General features: G+C 50.5%; 1 protein-coding gene across 3 annotated transcripts in view; it reads left to right on the top strand.

Moving 5' to 3' along the window:
• The first annotated feature begins 9,996 nt into the window (after positions 1-9,996).
• Positions 9,997-17,767, top strand: part of ENGASE (endo-beta-N-acetylglucosaminidase) — a 39,053-nt gene continuing 31,282 nt past the window's right edge. Inside the window, exons 1-6 of one of the 3 annotated variants that reach the window (XM_085856209.1) lie at positions 9,997-10,278; positions 10,489-10,709; positions 14,641-14,827; positions 15,098-15,246; positions 15,518-15,672; positions 17,618-17,766. In XM_085856209.1, the coding sequence (XP_085712335.1) occupies positions 10,268-10,278; positions 10,489-10,709; positions 14,641-14,827; positions 15,098-15,246; positions 15,518-15,672; positions 17,618-17,766 (872 nt within the window). In that variant the 5' untranslated portion in view covers positions 9,997-10,267. Of the gene's footprint in view, positions 10,279-10,441; positions 10,710-14,640; positions 14,828-15,097; positions 15,247-15,517; positions 15,673-17,617; position 17,767 lie in introns of those variants that run through there. The other 2 variants (XM_085856208.1, XM_085856207.1) reach the window with 2 other exon arrangements.

The raw sequence follows: 17,767 nt of genomic DNA on the forward strand, positions 1-17,767 counted from the left end.
AACAGTTCTACTTTACAAGACACGGCGCCAACACACATTCACACAAAAACCCTGAAAATAAATGGTGACTTCCCTTTGGGCCGTCGAGTCCCTCTCTCCTACATCCGTCGACGTGGTCACGCCTGGCCGCGACTCCGTGCCCTGGCGTGGTAGGCGCGTCCTCTCCGGCGTGCCTCGCACCGGCACGTGTTGGCCGCTCGACGCCACGGACGGAGTTTCCGGCGCTATCCCAGCGCGGATAGGGGGGGGGGGAAACGTTGTCGCTCGAGGTCGCGGTGTGGGGAATCACAGATGCTTCGTCGCGCCAGCGGGGTCTTGGGACCGCCCCACAAAAGACCAGGCCAGCGGCCACCAGAAAGAGAAGAGGACGAGCGAGCCGGAAGACAGGAAGAGAGCAAGAGCAACAACAGCGCTCCTTCCGTGTCCGACTTTTTATCCCCTGGGGCTCCGCCCTTCACTCCGCCCCCGTTTTCGGCTCCACCCTCCTTCGAGAGGGTTCTCGAAGAGGAGCGTTTCCTCACCCCGACCACCTCACGCTGGTCATCCACCAATCGGTGGCAAGCTGTCCCTCCCCCTTCTCCTCCCTCACACCAAGCGCGGAGAAGAATGGCGCAAAAAAACCCACCAGCATCGTTGGCAGTTTTCGTCCGTTTTAAATACAAGATAGGGAAAGAAAAACGACTTACTCAAAGCGTCGCAGCCCGGATGGATCACATAAATTCCCTCTAGACAACGGATTTGGGGCTAACTACACATGTACTTAAGATATCGCACCTACGGGGACCTCAATGGTGGTTTGCGAATTTCCGCAGCCGTAACAGTATGTATGTATGTATGTATTGTATTGTTGCGGATTCGCGCCCGCCGGCGTGCTGACGGCCACGTAACTCCAATCGTGGCACGTCGCCCACCGGACGGACAATTCAGTCGTGACCCTCTCGGACTAACGCTGGGAACCAGTCACGGGTGGACCTTTCGGTCTCACCACGATCGTGCCAATCGGCCCCCGCGTGGGATAGGGTTGCTTGCCAAATTCGACCTACCTAAGTACCCACGCGGAGGGTAGACCAGGCGATCGCACCTCGCCGCAGGTCGACTTCAGACACGGGCCACTTTAAGCGACCCGTTCCGTACTATCGGGATAACCGAGCGGTGTTATTCGTCGGCCTCGACGGTTCGATTAATTATCGGGCGTTTTAGCCCACGACCAACCCTTTACGTGAAGCAAGATGGAGATTCAATGAAAGAAAAGACGAAGCGAGGCGGGAAAACAGTTCAACATGAAGCACATTTATTTCGCCATGAACGGAAAGCACACATATACAATTCCACCAAAAGCACATGTAAAAGAAGAAGACAATGCAATATTACACAAAAAGCAAATGCAACAAAGCAGATCTAACCGACTACCGGGCACACGGCAACACTTATACAATTTTATTTCACAGACGGCGCCGACAACACATATTCCCAAAGCAAAAGAAAAGAGAACCACCCTCCAGGATGAGGCGGGCCTGGGGCCGAGACCGGGTCGGGCCGACCCGTCTGATGATGAGACGCGAAGTGGCGGTGGTGCCTCAACTCCGCGGGCCTCGCGGAAGTGTCTGGTAGGGGGTGGGAAAGGGGCCCCCTTGTCGCACTATCTCAGCGCGGGGGGAAACAGGAGGGGGTTGCTGATGCTCGGGGGAAGGAGGATATCACCCTGTCTCGGGTACTGCGGCGAGCGTCTCCTCCTCGACCTCGGTCGCGTTACTGGCCTCTCCCTCTGCAGCTCCCGGCACCGACGCGAGCACCCCCTCGTCCGCCTTCGCCGCCGTCACCTCTCCACAGCTCCGTCTACTCGCCCTCTCCGTCTCCTCTCTTGGCTCGCCCCAACTCTTCACTCTTGACTTCTCCCACTTCTTTCCAGCTCCACCGACGACTCTCTTGAACTCCGCACAACTGTCTTTACTGACGAATGCAGCCGTTTATATAAGCCCCGTGGCTTCGCTCTTTCACCCTTGACCCTTTGCCTCCGACCCTTCACCTCTCTAACTGGCTCCCCATTGGACCGAGGAAAAGTGGGCGTGAATGCTTTTTGATCCATGAATTTGCATATAGCGTCCTCACTCCAACGCCCTGGAGGCGGGGCCAATTCGCCCCAGCTCGCCGATTGGACGGAACAAAAGTGGGCGTGAGTCGTCTTTGATCCGTTTTTCTGCGGAAAGTCTGTGATGTCTCTGAACACGCTGCTCGGTGCGCGCCCCGCACGAGTCCAGCATCGGCGCCCACAAGTGGCGTGGGAATGACGGTGATGCGATGGTGGCGAGTTGTGACGGTAAAGGTCGTGGCTGTTGTTGTGAAGCGGCGTTGTGGTTGGTGGTTGTTGTTGTGAAGCGGCGTTGTGGTTGGTGGTTGTTGTTGTGAAGCGGCGTTGTGGTTGGTGGTTATTGTTGTGAAGCGGCGTTGTGGTTGGTGGTTGTTGTTGTGAAGCGGCGTTGTGGTTGGTGGTGGTAGTAATGGCGGCTGGTCCAAAATAAAGATAGTAAAAGAAAAACGGCTATCCTGAAGAGTCGCAGCCCGCATGAATGACATTTATTCCCTCTAAACAACGGGTTTGGGCCTAACTACACATATACTTACAGAGATATCTCACCTAAGGGACCTGAATGGTGGTTTGCGAATTTCGTCAACCACAACACTACCCCCTCCCCTTTTTACAGACTCGTCCCGAGTCATCAAATTTTCGTGTGCCATCATGTGTAGTTTTCCCCTAGTACATTTTACCTACGGATCCCTGAGTGCGACATTCATGGTATTCGTGTCCCCAAAATAAATAACCTGAGGGCTGAGTAACTACTTAAACAAACTCACTCACACGGACGACTTAAATAAAATTGCCGGCGCTAAGACAAACATGCCGGGGGCGCACTCATATTTACAGTACATCTTAACCTTAACTTACAAATTTTACACTAAACCATGGCCCAGGATCAATGAACTCTGCAAAAAGAAAGCAGTTAGCAGGGAGCCAGGCTGCTCGCATGCAGTCTCTGGCTCAAAACAATGCAGGTGACAGGGAACGTGGCCGGCTGCTCACACGCAGTCCAAGTCCTTCCCTTTTGAACTGAACGCAGTGAACCACAACAGTGCATGGGCTGCACAAACGCAGTCTCCGTGCCAGCTCAAGTGGCACACGCAATGAACACAACGAATGGATGGATGAATGGTTGGACGCAAACACGGTGCACGGGCCGCCACTGCAGGCCCGTGTTGTAGCTGCCAACAGGGCAGTTCTCGCAGCTTGCAAACTGTTGCTTTCTGATCCTGGCGCACATGGCAATGAACAGGGGGGGGCGGCAGAGCAAAATTGAACGGGGCTGGTGAACAGGGGCAGTGGGCATGGCATGGCAAAGGCAGCAGGCAAACACAGCCCGCAGAAGAAGGCCGTTGCAGGCTAACACAGCCGGCAGATGAACTGGCCGGCACAGGCCTTGAAGAAAAACAGCCAGCCGGCAGATGAAGTGGGCCGGCACAGGCTTTGCAGCACAGCAGCTGCAGACGATCCAGCCGGCACAGGCCTCGCAGCAAAACACGGCCAGCCGATGGCACAGGCGTTGCAGAAAACAGCTGCAGACGATCCGACCGGCACAGGCCTTGCAGCACAGCAGCTGTCAATGAAGTGGGCCGGCCTTTGCCTTGCAGCAACGCAGCCAGCAGATGAAGTTGGCCAGCCTTTGCCGTTCAGTGGAGGTTGGTGGAGGGAGTGCGGTGGTGCTGGCCACTCGGAAGGCGGGCTCGGACCTACCCTACGGTCTCCCTCCCAACCTATCACCTTTGCCTGTCACTGTCTATACCCACTCCCTTAATTTGTAAAACCCAATTTAGCCCCAACTTATTTTTTTTATTATTTTTTTTACTTCCCCACTATAAATCGTCCCCTAACCCCCTTTATCGTCTTTGTTCGGCTAACCTATCCTGTCACCTAGCCTACTCCCAACCCCTACGTTCCCTTCCCGGAGGGGAATAAGGGAGAGCTAACGTCCTGTGTCGAGGCCCAATTAAAGCCTCAGGATGGCCTCCCCAGAGTTCAGCGATCTATAACCAAAGTGGGTCCAGCGGCCCACAACGAGAGCGAGGGGATGGATGGTGCGGAGGGGTACACTTCCTAATCTACCCTATCCATTTAACTGTTAAACTACCCCAGGGCTTTCAACAAGCGCCTCGCGCTTAAACTATTGGTTCTAACAACCCAGATTCCCGTCGCCTGTGTTGGTGTCCTCACAATTTCGGGCCTCGCCCCCCCAATTTTCTCTCCGTGCCCTCACACGGTCTCATGGCTGGGACACGTGGCTCCCTTTGGCAGGCACGACCCTCTGCCGATTCCCCAGCTATAGCACCCCCGGGCACTACACTGCCTCCGAGCCTACCAGCTCCCTAACACCGGGGAGTGCCCCCCATGGCACCTCCCCTGCAACGCACACGTGGCAGGCTGGCTTCCCAGGCCCCTTTCCGAGGGTCACCCATGCCCACAACACTGCCCACGCGGCTAATGGCGCCCCGGGCCCCCGCACCAAGCAGGCGCACCCGTGCCCACTACGCTATCCCGGCCCCCCATGGGCCCTTGGCCTACCACGGCCGACTAGCCTGGTGCCCGGGGTACCCACTCAGCGGTACTCACCTTTCGCCACCACGCTCCCAGCCTGTCAACAGGGCTCCTGCACCCCTCCAAATGGGTTTCGAGCCTACTTCCCCACAAACAACAAAACGACTTCCATTTTTCAATTTGACTAACCCCCTAACTCACTTTACTCTGACCCCGGGGTCCCTTGGGCGGGAGTCACTCCTCCCCCCAATCACTCATCGCACCATGCATTCCTCATTCGCTCCACTCACACAGACCCGCTGGCCTCACTCACTCAACATGTCTCCACACAACTCACCAACTCTTCAACACACACACCGCTGAACTCTGCCATCCTCCTCACTACATCCCCTAACTAACTCGTGCTCCCACGTCGTCCCTTAAACTACAGCACGTTCCTTTTAACACTACGTAGCTAAGCTACGTCCCCACTACACATTCACTGTCAGTCACTGTCTCCAAATAATCCCATTAATCAATTTCCCCACCTAAATCTGGCTACAATCCCTCTAACTAATCCATTCCACGGACTCCATGAGGACTTACCCCTGCCCCATGAAGTCGGTCTAGCTAAGCTAACCCTTCCCCCTAACTAGTTTCCATCCTGTGCCCAGGTTAAGGGGGTCTTCCATCCCTTGCCCAGGAATCCTGTGCACCCGAAAGTGAGGCTTGTTTTTTTTTTGTTTTTTTTTTCCATGCGCATCACCAGCGCGGCAACTCACAGCTCGCGCATTTCGCACCTACCCGTGACGTCATGCAGCTGCACGTGCACCTCGTCCCTCCTTGGACGGTACCATCCGGCAGGGATACCCCTCCTGCCGGATTCCAACCTCACGTGCAGCCATGACGTCACCGTGCGCATAAAAAAAACAAGCCCCACGTCTCGAGTGGTTCCCCACGCGAACACATGTGCTTTGCCCGTTGGAGCTTAACACACACGATCGCGTGGAGAACCCGTCCGGTCCAAATCCATAATCCTGCCTAAACTTTGTCCGTCCGCGGGATCGGCAAATCCACCGCTGGCGTTTCCGGACCGGGACTTCACTATCGCAAGCGAGCACGTGGGGGCCTCGTGCGTTGCACAGCACGGACTTCGTGCTCACTGCTGGGTGAACCCGGCACGGTCCCCGAAACAACTACAGCCGCTACTCGGCTTTCTTTCTTCACATGTCGCCGTCGTCGCCTCCATTCAACCCACGCACACCTGCGTGTTACGACGCACACAGTCCACACCATTAAACTCACACCGGGAGACGCGGCTGCGTGCTCCCGCATGCCAACCGACATCTCCCTCACATACCGCTCTCTCACACACACGGTCTCCCTTGCATAAACCATACCACTCACACGTGGTGCTCCATTCACTCGCGGCCTTCCACTCACTCGTGCCTCACTCACACACGCGGGGGCACTCAACCGCGGTGTTTCATCCACACACCGTCCCTCGCTCACACACGCGGGGACACTCAACCGCGGTGCCTCATCCACACTGGCCGTTTCATCCACACACCCGGCCTCTTCCACACACGGTGCCTCATCCACACTCGGCGTGCTGGGAAGCACGTACTCCGGCACCATCGCCACCACACCACTCACACACGGGGTCGCTTCCACACACGGGGACGCACTCACGCCTTGCACCACACACACAGGGACAACCACACTGGGGATTCGTGTCCCCACAAGGGTCTCCGGGGCCTCTATACCCCCCAAGCTCTCCGTGCACCTATCCGCAGCACTCGTCCCCTCAACCTCGCAAAGCACGACCGAACTCACCTGGTCGTGACTCGCCTCAAGGGGGCATACTCCCTCCCTTCGTTCCTGGAGGAGGGTATCCCGCTGCTCGCACCGGGCCTCCACCCAGTCTGCCAGCTCACCCCCATTATCCTCCACTACCTCCGTGTGTGTGTGCGTCACTTACCCCGTCTTCATCGTGCAGTCTTCCCTCTATCGTTCCCATCTCCCGTGTCTCTGCCAACTCAGTCACCTCTTCACTCTTTACCTCCCTTGTCTCCACTATTTTTATTTCCTTTGTCGTCACCTCGTGTCTCGTCTCACACGTTTTGGTCTCCCCATTTAATTTTTCCCTTTCGGTCACCGTTACGACCCTCGCCCAACACGCCCCCCGAATTATTTTTTACCCGCCTCCACCGCGGGCCCGACAGCCGTTGCACCCCCTCCCAGCTCGTTCGCTCCTGCACGTGGAGTCGCCATTTTGAGCTCCCTGCTAACGGCCTTCATGCCCGCCTGCAGGCATCGGCCCATGTTCTGCGTCTCACCCCGGAGCTTTTTCGTTTCTTCCTTCATTTGCTTGTTCATGCCTTTCATTTTGTTTATAATTTCATTTGCGTTTGTATCCATCTTTTCGTTCATTTCTTTCATTTCGTTTTTCATTTCCGCATTCATCTTTGCCAGCATGGTGAATAGCTGGGCCATGTCGGGTGCGCTTGGGTGAGCCGTTTCGGCAGGGGTTGGGGAAGGGTTTTGGTGGAGAGGGGGAGGGGAGGTGTCATACACCGCGGCCGCTGCCGCACCCATTTCGGGCTCTGGGTTCAGTTGGGCGAGTTCGTTTTCCTGTACAACCAACATTTCCTGCACGGGGATTTCATCCTGAGCCATGGATTCTACACATTCTACATACATTTCTAATACCCCCGGCTCCCGCTCGCCTTGAGACGCCATCTTGCTTCTCTTGAAGGGTTAATTTAGCTCGCTCGTAATTTGGAGGGAATCGGGGGTCGCTTCTCTCACCCCTGGACCGATACCCGTGAATTTAATTGGAGACAGGAGAGCCCGTTTTCCCGTTCTCCGATACCAGTGCCGCGAGGAGGGCGATGAGTTTATATCCCACTCCTGACACCAGTGTTGCGGATTCGCGCCCGCCGGCGTGCTGACGGCCACGTAACTCGAATCGTGGCACGTCGCCCACTGGACGGACAATCCAGTCGTGACCCTCTCGGACTAACGCCGGGAACCAGTCACGGGTGGACCTTTCGGTCTCACCACGATCGTGCCAATCGGCCCCCGCGTGGGATAGGGTTGCTCGCCAAATTCGACCTACCTAAGTACCCACACGGAGGGTAGACCGGGCGATCGCACCTCGCCGCAGGTCGACTTCGGACACGGGCCACTTTAAGCGACCCGTTCCGTACTATCGGGATAACCGAGCGGTGTTATTCGTCGGCCTCGACGGTTCGATTAATTATCGGGCGTTTTAGCCCACGACCAACCCTTTACGTGAAGCAAGATGGAGATTCAATGAAAGAAAAGACGAAGCGAGGCAGGAAAACAGTTCAACATGAAGCACATTTATTTCGCGATGAACGGAAAGCACACATATACAATTCCACCAAAAGCACATGTAAAAGAAGAAGACAATGCAATATTACACAAAAAGCAAATGCAACAAAGCAGATCTAACCGACTACCGGGCACACGGCAACACTTATACAATTTTGCTTCACAGACGGCGCCGACAACACATATTCCTAAAGCAAAAGAAAAGAGAACCACCCTCCAGGATGAGGCGGACCTGGGGCCGAGACCGGGTCGTGCCTACCCGTCTGATGATGAGACGCGAAGTGGCGGTGGTACCTCAACTCCGCGGGCCTCGCGGACAGTGTCTGGTAGGGGGTGGGAAAGGGGCCCCCTTGTCGCACTATCTCAACGCGGGGGGAAACAGGAGGGGGTTGTTGATGCTCGGGGGAAGGAGGATATCACCCTGTCTCGGGTCCCGCGGCGAGCGTCTCCTCCTCGACCTCGGTCGCGTTACTGGCCTCTCCCTCTGCAGCTTCCGGCACCGACGCGAGCACCCCCTTGTCCACCTTCGCCGCCGTCACCTCTCCACAGCTCCGTCTACTCGCCCTCTCCGTCTCCTCTCTTGGCTCGCCCCAACTCTTCACTCTTGACTTCTCCCACTTCTTTCCAGCTCCACCGACGACTCTCTTGAACTCCGCACAACTGTCTTTTCTGACGAATGCAGCCGTTTATATAAGCCCCGTGGCTTCGCTCTTTCACCCTTGACCCTTTGCCTCCGACCCTTCACCTCTCTAACTGGCTCCCCATTGGACCGAGGAAAAGTGGGCGTGAATGCTTTTTGATCAATGAATTTGCATATAGCGTCCTCACTCCAACGCCCTGGAGGCGGGGTCAATTCGCCCCAGCTCGCCGATTGGACGGAACAAAAGTGGGCGTGAGTCGTTTTTGATCCGTTTTTCTGCGGAAAGTCTGTGATGTCTCTGAACACGCTGCTCGGTGCGCGCCCCGCACGAGTCCAGTATCGGTGCCCACAAGTGGCGCGAGAATGGTGGCGATGCGACGGTGGCGAGTTGTGACGGTAAAGGTCGTGGCTGTTGTTGTGAAGCGGCGTTGTGGTTGGTGGTTGTTGTTGTGAAGCGGCGTTGTTGTTGTGAAGCGGCGTTGTTGTGAAGCGGCGTTGTGGTTGGTGGTTGTTGTTGTGAAGCGGCGTTGTGGTTGGTGGTGGTAGTAATGGCGGCTGGTCCAAAATAAAGATAGTAAAAGAAAAACGGCTATCCTGAAGAGTCGCAGCCCGCATGAATGACATTTATTCCCTCTAGACAACGGGTTTGGGCCTAACTACACATATACTTACAGAGATATCTCACCTAAGGGACCTGAATGGTGGTTTGCGAATTTCGTCAACTACAACAGTATATTTATTGTATGTATGTGTGTATTGTATGTATGTGTGTATTGTATGTATGTGTGTATGTATATATATATATATATATATATATATATATATATATATATATATATATATATATATATATATATATATGTATATGTCTGTATGTGTATATGTATATGTATTGTATGTATGTATGATTGTATGTATGTATGCATGTTGTCTTACTTGGAACCTTCTTATCATAACTGATTAGTCAAGATGTCGAAAAGCGTTTCAACCACGTTTGGTTAAAAAAAGACCCCACTTTCAATTCCTCCGAACGAGTTTTTTTGTCACCTTCAACTTGCCATGTTAACCTGGTGTTGGCTCAGCGGTTCGGGTGGCGGCTTGGGATCCTCGGGTCCTGAGTTTGAGACACGTCGTTCGCTGAATTAACACCAGGGGGTTGACTCAGCCCGTCATCCTTCCGAGGTCGTCGAAATGAGCTCCAGTGTGTACTGGCATGAGGGGCACTGCATCAGCGGCATAGCCACACCCCTATACTAACCAATGATGCAACCAGCAGCCAAAAAGGCAGTACATGATGGGAACTTGCCAAGTGTGGTTGCGTCACCCTGCTTTTTGCTTCGCCCGTGTGGGGTAATAAGTGCAGGAGGGTTTGTCAGCAGAGTGGACAGTTATTGGACCAGGGGCTGTATCTTGAGGGTGCAGAAGAGGAAAGTTAAGAGTAAGGCATGGGTCTTTAACTCAGAGAGTGGTTAATGCACGGAATGGTCTCCCTGGAAAGGTAGTGGCGGTAGAGGAGGTGAATAAGTTTAAATGGGATTTAGGTTTGTAACTGGATGTATTGGAGATGGAGGGACATGGGGATGTTGGCGAACGTGGATGGTAGGCCGTAGGTACCAGGAAGCTCGTGTGTGGATGGGGTGATGATACTGCATGGGGTTGGTGCAGCGCAGGCATGATGGACCGAACGGCCACCTCCTGTACCGATGTTCATTGTGTGCGTCCGTGAGAGGATCTCATGAAAATGTGGATGTGTGTGGTCGGTGTTTTGTATTCCTCATCCTACAACCTCCTGTGTCAAAATCTCCTTCTCTTCCAAGATCCTTGTGCTTGTGACGATGCTGCATTGAATGAGCTGGCGGTGTGATCGTGCTGCCGTTCGTCGGGCGGTGTATATGCTGAGAACTGGTTACCATTTTTCTTTCAGAAGTCGAGCTGCAGGTGAGGATGAAGTTAAGTACAGGAACGAAAAACGGGCTCCGGAGATAAAGTTCACACGTTTCCGAAAATCTGTCCGCACGTATGGACCGTTCGAGTTTCATCGATCAACATTTCATGAAGATTCTATTGAGATGGCGGACGGGGAAGTTGGAAAAGAAGAGACAAAAGTACTTCAGGCAGTAATTGGGAAGCGCAGCTCAGATCCAGGTGTTTATGGACGTCCGTGTTGTACCGCAATTGTGGTGTGTGTGTGTGTGCGTGTGTGTGTGTATGGTGTGTGTATATGTATGGTGTGTGTGTGTGTGTATGGTGTGTGTGTATATGTATGGTGTGTGTGTGTGTGTGTATATGTATGGTGTGTGTGTATATGTATGGTGTGTGTGTGTGTGTGTATATGTATGGTGTGTGTGTATATGTGTGTGTGTGTGTGTGTGTGTGTGTGTGTGTGTGTGTGTGTGTGTGTGTGTGTGTGTGTGTGTGTGTGTGTGTGTGTGTGTGTGTGTGTGTGTGTGTGTGTGTGTGTGTGTAGGCCTTGAATATATGTCTGTGTGTGTGTGTGTGTGTGTGTGTGTGTGTGTGTGTGTGTGTGTGTGTGTGTGTGTGTGTGTGTGTGTGTGTGTGTGTGTGTGTGTGTGTGTGTGTGTGTGTGTGTGTGTGTAGGCCTTGAATATATTCTGCGCTGAGGTGGCAGAGGAACGAGTAGCGGTGTGTGTGTGTGTATGGTGTGTGTGTGTGCGTGTGTGTGTGTGTGTGTGTGTGTGTGTGTGGTGTGTGTGTGTGTGTGTGGTGTGCGCGCGCGCGTGTGTGTGTGTGTGTGTGTGTGTGTGTGTGTGTGTGTGCGTGTGTGTGTGCGTGTGTGTGTGTGTGTGTGTGTGTGTGTGTGTGTGTGTGCGTGTGTGTGTGTGTGTGCGTGTGTGTGTGTGTGTGTGTGTGTGTGTGTGTGTGTGTGTGTGTGTGTGTGTGCGTGCGTGTGTGTGTGTGTGTGTGTGTGTGTGTGTGTGTGTGTGCGTGCGTGCGTGCGTGTGTGCGTGTGCGTGTTTAGTGGGGGTGCGTGTGCGTGTGCGTGTGTGTGTGTGTGGGGGTGCGTGTGCGTGTGCGTGTGCGTGTGCGCGTGCGCGTGTGCGTGTGCGTGTGTGTGTGTGTGTGTGTGTGTGTGTGTGTGTGTGTGTGTGTGTGTGTGTGTGTGTGTGTGTGTGTGTGCGTGTACTCACTCTGTGCATGCGTATATGTCATCACTTTGTCGGTAATCCTGTGCATTTAAACTTTTAAGTGTAGAAATTATTTCAATGTTTATCCTGACACAGACAACAATATTTTCAACGATCAAAACATATTCATCCTCTTTTGAAAGTCGTCTTAAAAATTAAATTTAATTTGCACGTCGTTGTGTGTCTATATATATATATATATATGTATATATATATATATATATATATATATATATATATATATATATATATATATATATATATATAATCATGTGTGTACTGTCAAGCACACAGGCACATTGTTTCATTATTTAGCATCAACGGTCGTCTCACATCGACTTCCTGGTTCAGCGAGGAATGCTCGCCAACACATACCACTGAATTGCAACAACGTGTACCCAGTCATTGCACGCCCAGGCATTGACGGCTGCACGTGGCCAGTGTTAAAACATGTCAAAATATAACGATGTGTATTCAAACTAGATTTATTTTTTATATCGAAGACTACCTACAAAAGAGGATGTAAATGTTTTTTGGTACTGAAAATATTGTTATCTGTGTCAGGATAAACATTGAAATATTTTTTACACTTGAAATGCAGGAATGCCATATTTTGTGTGCAGGTAAACACAAATAAATACCTGTCTTAATCTTGAAACCACTTCACTTCATATATCCCCTTACTATCGACACAAACACCACAGCTTCCCTCCCCTCCCGCCAACTTCATGTCTCCTCCTCCCCTCCCGACAACTACATCCCTCCTTCTCCTCCCCTCTCGCCAACTACATCCCTCCTCCTCCCCTCCCACTACCTACATCCCTCCTCTGCCTCCTCCTCCCCTCCCGCAACCTACATCCCTCCTCCTCCCCTCCCGCAATCTACTTCCCTCCTCCTCCTCCCCTCCTGCCACCTACATCCCTCCTCCTCCTCCTCCTCCTCTCCCACAACCTACATCCCTCCTCCTCCTTCCCTCCTGCCACCTACATCCCTCCTCCTCCTCCTCCTCTCCCGCAACCTACATCCCTCCTCCTCCTCCCCTCCCGCCACTGACATTCCTCATCTCCTCTTACGTATCTTCTATTGGAAATGTAGATGGTGACTTGCAACTGGGCCTCAAGGGTGGTGTACAGAAGCGTTTTTTTAAAATAACAATAAATGCAAGGCACAGGGAGGTGAAGTTAGCTGCTCGTGATGTGTAACACATGCAGAGTAAAATGAGTGTTCATTTACATCCACAGGATGTCTGATAAATAATGAAGATGTCAGTATAACTGACGCTAGGCCGAGGCTTCACACTTTGGCACGCTCATGAGGCTGCACCGTCAAAATGAAACGTCCCAAAAGATAACTAGAACGGGCACTCGTAGAGCGCATACCTTCGCCGCAGCCACTAGTTACCTTTGTATTAAGTTGTCCACAACGCATCTCAATACAAATATGCATTTCGTGACCCCCATGACCTTTGACCCACAACCGCTACCTCGGGTGACAATAGTACTATACCTTGTGTCATTTCAGAAGATGGGGAATTGAACACTGAACAATTTGGAGTTAATTTGATGTAAATCGGAAACATATTAACCGTTTTCATCATGAAAAAACGATGTTGACATTTTTGTGACCTTGACCTTTGATCCGATCGCTCCCAAAATCTCATGGATTTGTCCTTTCATGATGCCAAACAAATCCAAAACAATTAAAGCCTCTCTGCGTTTTGTTTTTTTTTTTGCGTTAAGTTGTCCATAATACTTTCCAATATAAATGTGAATTTGTGTGACCCCCTTTGACCTTTGACCCCAACCGCTGCCTTGGGTGACAAAAGTACTATACCATGTGTCATATTAGAGGATGGGGAATTTAATTTTAAACATTTTGGAGTTAATTTGCTGTAAATCAAAACAAAATTGACAATTTAATCGCGAAAAAACGATTTGGACCTTTTTGTGACCTTGACCTTAACCTTTGATCCGATCGCTCCCAAAATCTAATCGATTTGTCCTCTCGTGATGCCAAACGCATCCACAAAATTTCATGACAATCTGCGAAGTGGTTTTTGTGTAATGTTGTCCACAATGCTTCCCAATCAAAAACTCCATTTTGGTGACCCCCTTGACCTTTGACTTCCACAGACTAACTAGGGTTGCAAACACTATACCATACGCTATATCAGTGGATCGGGATTTGAATACTGAACATTTTGGACTTAATTTGATGTAAATCGGAACAAAATTGACACTTTAATCGCAAAAAAACGATTTTGACCTTTTTGTGACCTTGACCTTGACCTTTGATCCGATCGCTCCCAAAAGCCTCGCCTGGCGTCCTTGCGTAACTGCACATCATCTCTGAAAACTTCATGCAAATCGGTCCAGCAGTTTTTGCGCAATGTTGTCCGCACACATATTTACCAATAAATAAATACACAGGGGTCAATACAAAACCTTGGTCAAACGAAGTTTGCGAAGGTAAATATATTGGTGTCACATTTGTACGGATGTTGTGTTTTAAAATTACGCTTCTTGCTGCGAAACATTATATCTTCCAGTCTCCGAGAATATTTCAAATGAAACAATTCCAACCGGTCACTTTTGACGGGCTTTTATACTCGTATAATTACAATACGCTAAACTGCTGAGACTTGTAATACACTCTCCACATGATATGCATACATTTGCATGGAGAATTTGCGTCGCCCCCTTTCCGAACCCCTGTGACCTCATGTTTTTGTATGCCGAAAATCCTTCCCGAGCACACCCCACCCCCTTCCCTCCCCCCCCCCCCCCCAAGTACAACCACCAAATTTCAACTCATTCCACTAGTGGTTTATGAGTGCATACAATTCAAACACGCACACTCACACACTCCAAGTTATCTACACTCTCCTGTCGTATGATTGTTTCACCCTTGTCATTTTTCTTATCTCTCAGAGTGGCAACCTGAGCCTGTAGCAGGTCCATTACATTCCTTAACGGCACTGCTTGACTGGCGGCAAGGTGATGTGGACCCATTGTTGAGGGCCTTTATTCCAAAAGCCTCCCGGCTACCTGAGCTAAGTCGTGCTGGTCCGCGAACATTGCTGTGCCATGACATGAAAGGGGGATACCAGGAGGATAGGTGCGCAAGTCCTCTTCTCTTACCCTCATCTTCACCATCGTGCTCAGTGCTTTGAGACCATGACAGTTGCTTATATTGCTGTTGTGATTTCATCTGAAAATAAATATTTCCTTTGCTTATTTGTTCCAACACAGTATTCATGGCATCACGTGACCGAACACTCATTTCCCAACTTTATACATGGTTTCGTCGCTGAGATTTCTACGTGTCTCAAAAGCAACTTGTTGATTGCTGCCATTGTCCTCTTTTTTTTTTTTTTTCTCAGCGCAGGTTTGTGCAGGGTGTTTCGACGAACGACCCATACACATTTTACCACTGGCAGCAGCTTGACCTGTTCATATACTTTAGTCACCATTTGGTCAGCATACCTCCCCCTGGCTGGATCAACGCAGCTCACCGGCATGGCGTTTCTGTGCTCGGTACGTCGATCCAAAATGACACGAGCACAGCCCGCTTAGTCTGATATTGTGAAGAATCACGAGATTGTCTTTTTCTTCGTTTTTTAAAATTTATTTTCCACATGCATTGTCATATGCTTTTGTCATAAATACAAAAGCTTGGGTCTGATGCTTCTTGTTCAAGGTTGCTTTTGTCAAGGATTTTTTTTTGTTTGGGTCCATCGGCATATTGGATGGGCAAACATGACAACCGACATAATTGTAGGAATTCTGGCTGTACTGTATTTTGCAGGTACATTCATCACAGAGTCAAAGGGCGGGCAGCAGTTTTGCCGAGAGATGCTCGCCACGAAGGAAATGTTATGCAAAGCAGCAGAACAGTTGGTACTCATTGCCACAGTATACGGATTCGATGGCTGGTTCCTGAATATTGAAAATGATGTGCCGGTGAGCAGCGTAACATGACGGAACTGGAAGGAGAGGCCGGGAGGGGGAGGATAAAGAGTGGTCGGAGAAGGAGGAGGTTTGGTGGTGGGGGGGGTATTGGAGGGCGAGGGAATTAGAGTCGAAAGGGGGGGGGGAGGATTGGACATTTGTCATAAGTACGTATCAATTTTTGAAAAATCCTCAAGTTGGGTGGATGGTTTTCTACCTGTTTAGATCTCTCATGTGTTCCACATGACTTATTTTTACCTCCGCCACCAAAGGTGAAGGAGGTTATGTTTTCACCCCTGTCTGTCTGTCTGTTTGTCTGTCTGTGTGCAGGATATCTCAAACAGTTGTGAACAGATGCGAATGAAATTTGATGGGCAGGTTGAGTGTGTGACATGGACAAACTGATAAGATTTTGGTAAAGATCCAGATCCGGATCAGACTACAAGAACTTTTTCAGTAATTCTTCACCATTGAGAAATGAGGCCAAAAACTAATATATAGCACGAGATCTCAAAAAGTTGTGGACAGATTTGGAGGAAACTTGGTGGACCCGCTGGGTGTGTGATAAGGAATAATTGATTCAATTTTGGTCAAGATCCGGATCCGAGTAAAATAATTTTTTAAGTGATTCTTCACCGAGATGGGTCTAAACTGTGAGGGGGCAGTCAATACGTAACCTTAAAATGGTGATATAAATTTGAGAATGTAATGTGTGTCGTCAAAGATAACACATGTTACATGTATGGGTAAGAGTCATATTTTGCCTGTTTTAGATCTCGCAAAATTGAGCGTATGACGTCAGTAGAGCAGTTCCAAGATGGCGGCTCCCTTAGAAGCATGCACCAGGGAGGAGCAACGTTCTGTCATCCGTTTCTTGGGAAGTGAGGGTGTAGATCCCATTGAAATCCATCACAGAATGAAAATGCAATATGGTGATGCATGTTTATCACTGCAGCAGGTGTACGACTGGGACAGCAAGTTTAAAAGTGGAGTGTCCAGTGTAGCAGATGCTGCTCGCTCGAGCCGGCCTCACACAGCCGACACACCAGAAATGGTTGCAGGAGTTGAGCGCGTGCTAAGGGAAAACCGTCACATTATGCTTGATGAAGTGGTCTCTGAATTGAACATGAACCATGGTTCAGCACACCATATCATTCACAACATGCTGGGGTTCCGCAAAATGTCTGCAAGGTGGGTGCCTGACAACTCGCACCCAAACTGAAAGAACTCCACTTTTAAACTTCCTGTCCGAGTCGTACACCTGCTGCAGTGATAAACACGCGTCGCCAAATTGCATTTTCATTCTGCGATGGATTTCACTGGGATTCACACCCTCACTTCCCAAGAAACGGATGACAGAACGTTGCTCCTCCCTGGTGCATGCTTCTAAGGGAGCCGCCATCTTGGAACTGCTCGACTGACGTCATACGCTCAATTTTGCGAGATCTAAAACAGGCAAAACGTGACTCTTACCCACAGATATAACATTTGTCATCTCCAACTACACACATTATAATCTCAAATTTGTATCGCCATTTCGAGGTCACTTATTGACTGCCACTCGTAATATATAGCACGATATCTCAAAAAGTTATGGACGATTCGGATAAAACTTGGTGGACAGGTTGGGTGTGTGACAAGGACGAACTGATTCGATTTTGGTGAAGATCCTGATCCTGATCCGGATATGAGAATTATTTGGTTTTTAAAGTGATTCTTCACCATTGAGAGATCGGGCTAAAAACGATATATAGCACGATATTTCAAAAATGTATTGGGCCCGATATGTTCTCGTGGATCAGGCATTGCGTGGCGGAGGTATGCTCTCTACCGAGTGCCCTTCTAGTTCTGTCTGAGTTTGTAAATGGCCTACTTTATCATCATAGAGCCATAAATGTGAATATTCCTCATGGTGGGGAGAGGGAAATACCTGAATGTTTAACGTATCTTTGTCCAGGTGGAGCTGATGGTTAACCTGGTGGAGTTTGTGCGTTACCTTACGGAGAGGGTACATGCCGCATTGCCACAAGCCCAGGTTATATGGTATGACAGTGTGCTGCGTGGAGGAAAGCTGAACTGGCAGAATGAATTAAACCAAGAGAACAAG

This window comes from Eptatretus burgeri, chromosome 15, assembly GCF_056783735.1.
Source record: "Eptatretus burgeri isolate ZD-2024b chromosome 15, Ebu_testis_v1, whole genome shotgun sequence".
NCBI classification, from domain to species: domain Eukaryota; kingdom Metazoa; phylum Chordata; class Myxini; order Myxiniformes; family Myxinidae; genus Eptatretus; species Eptatretus burgeri.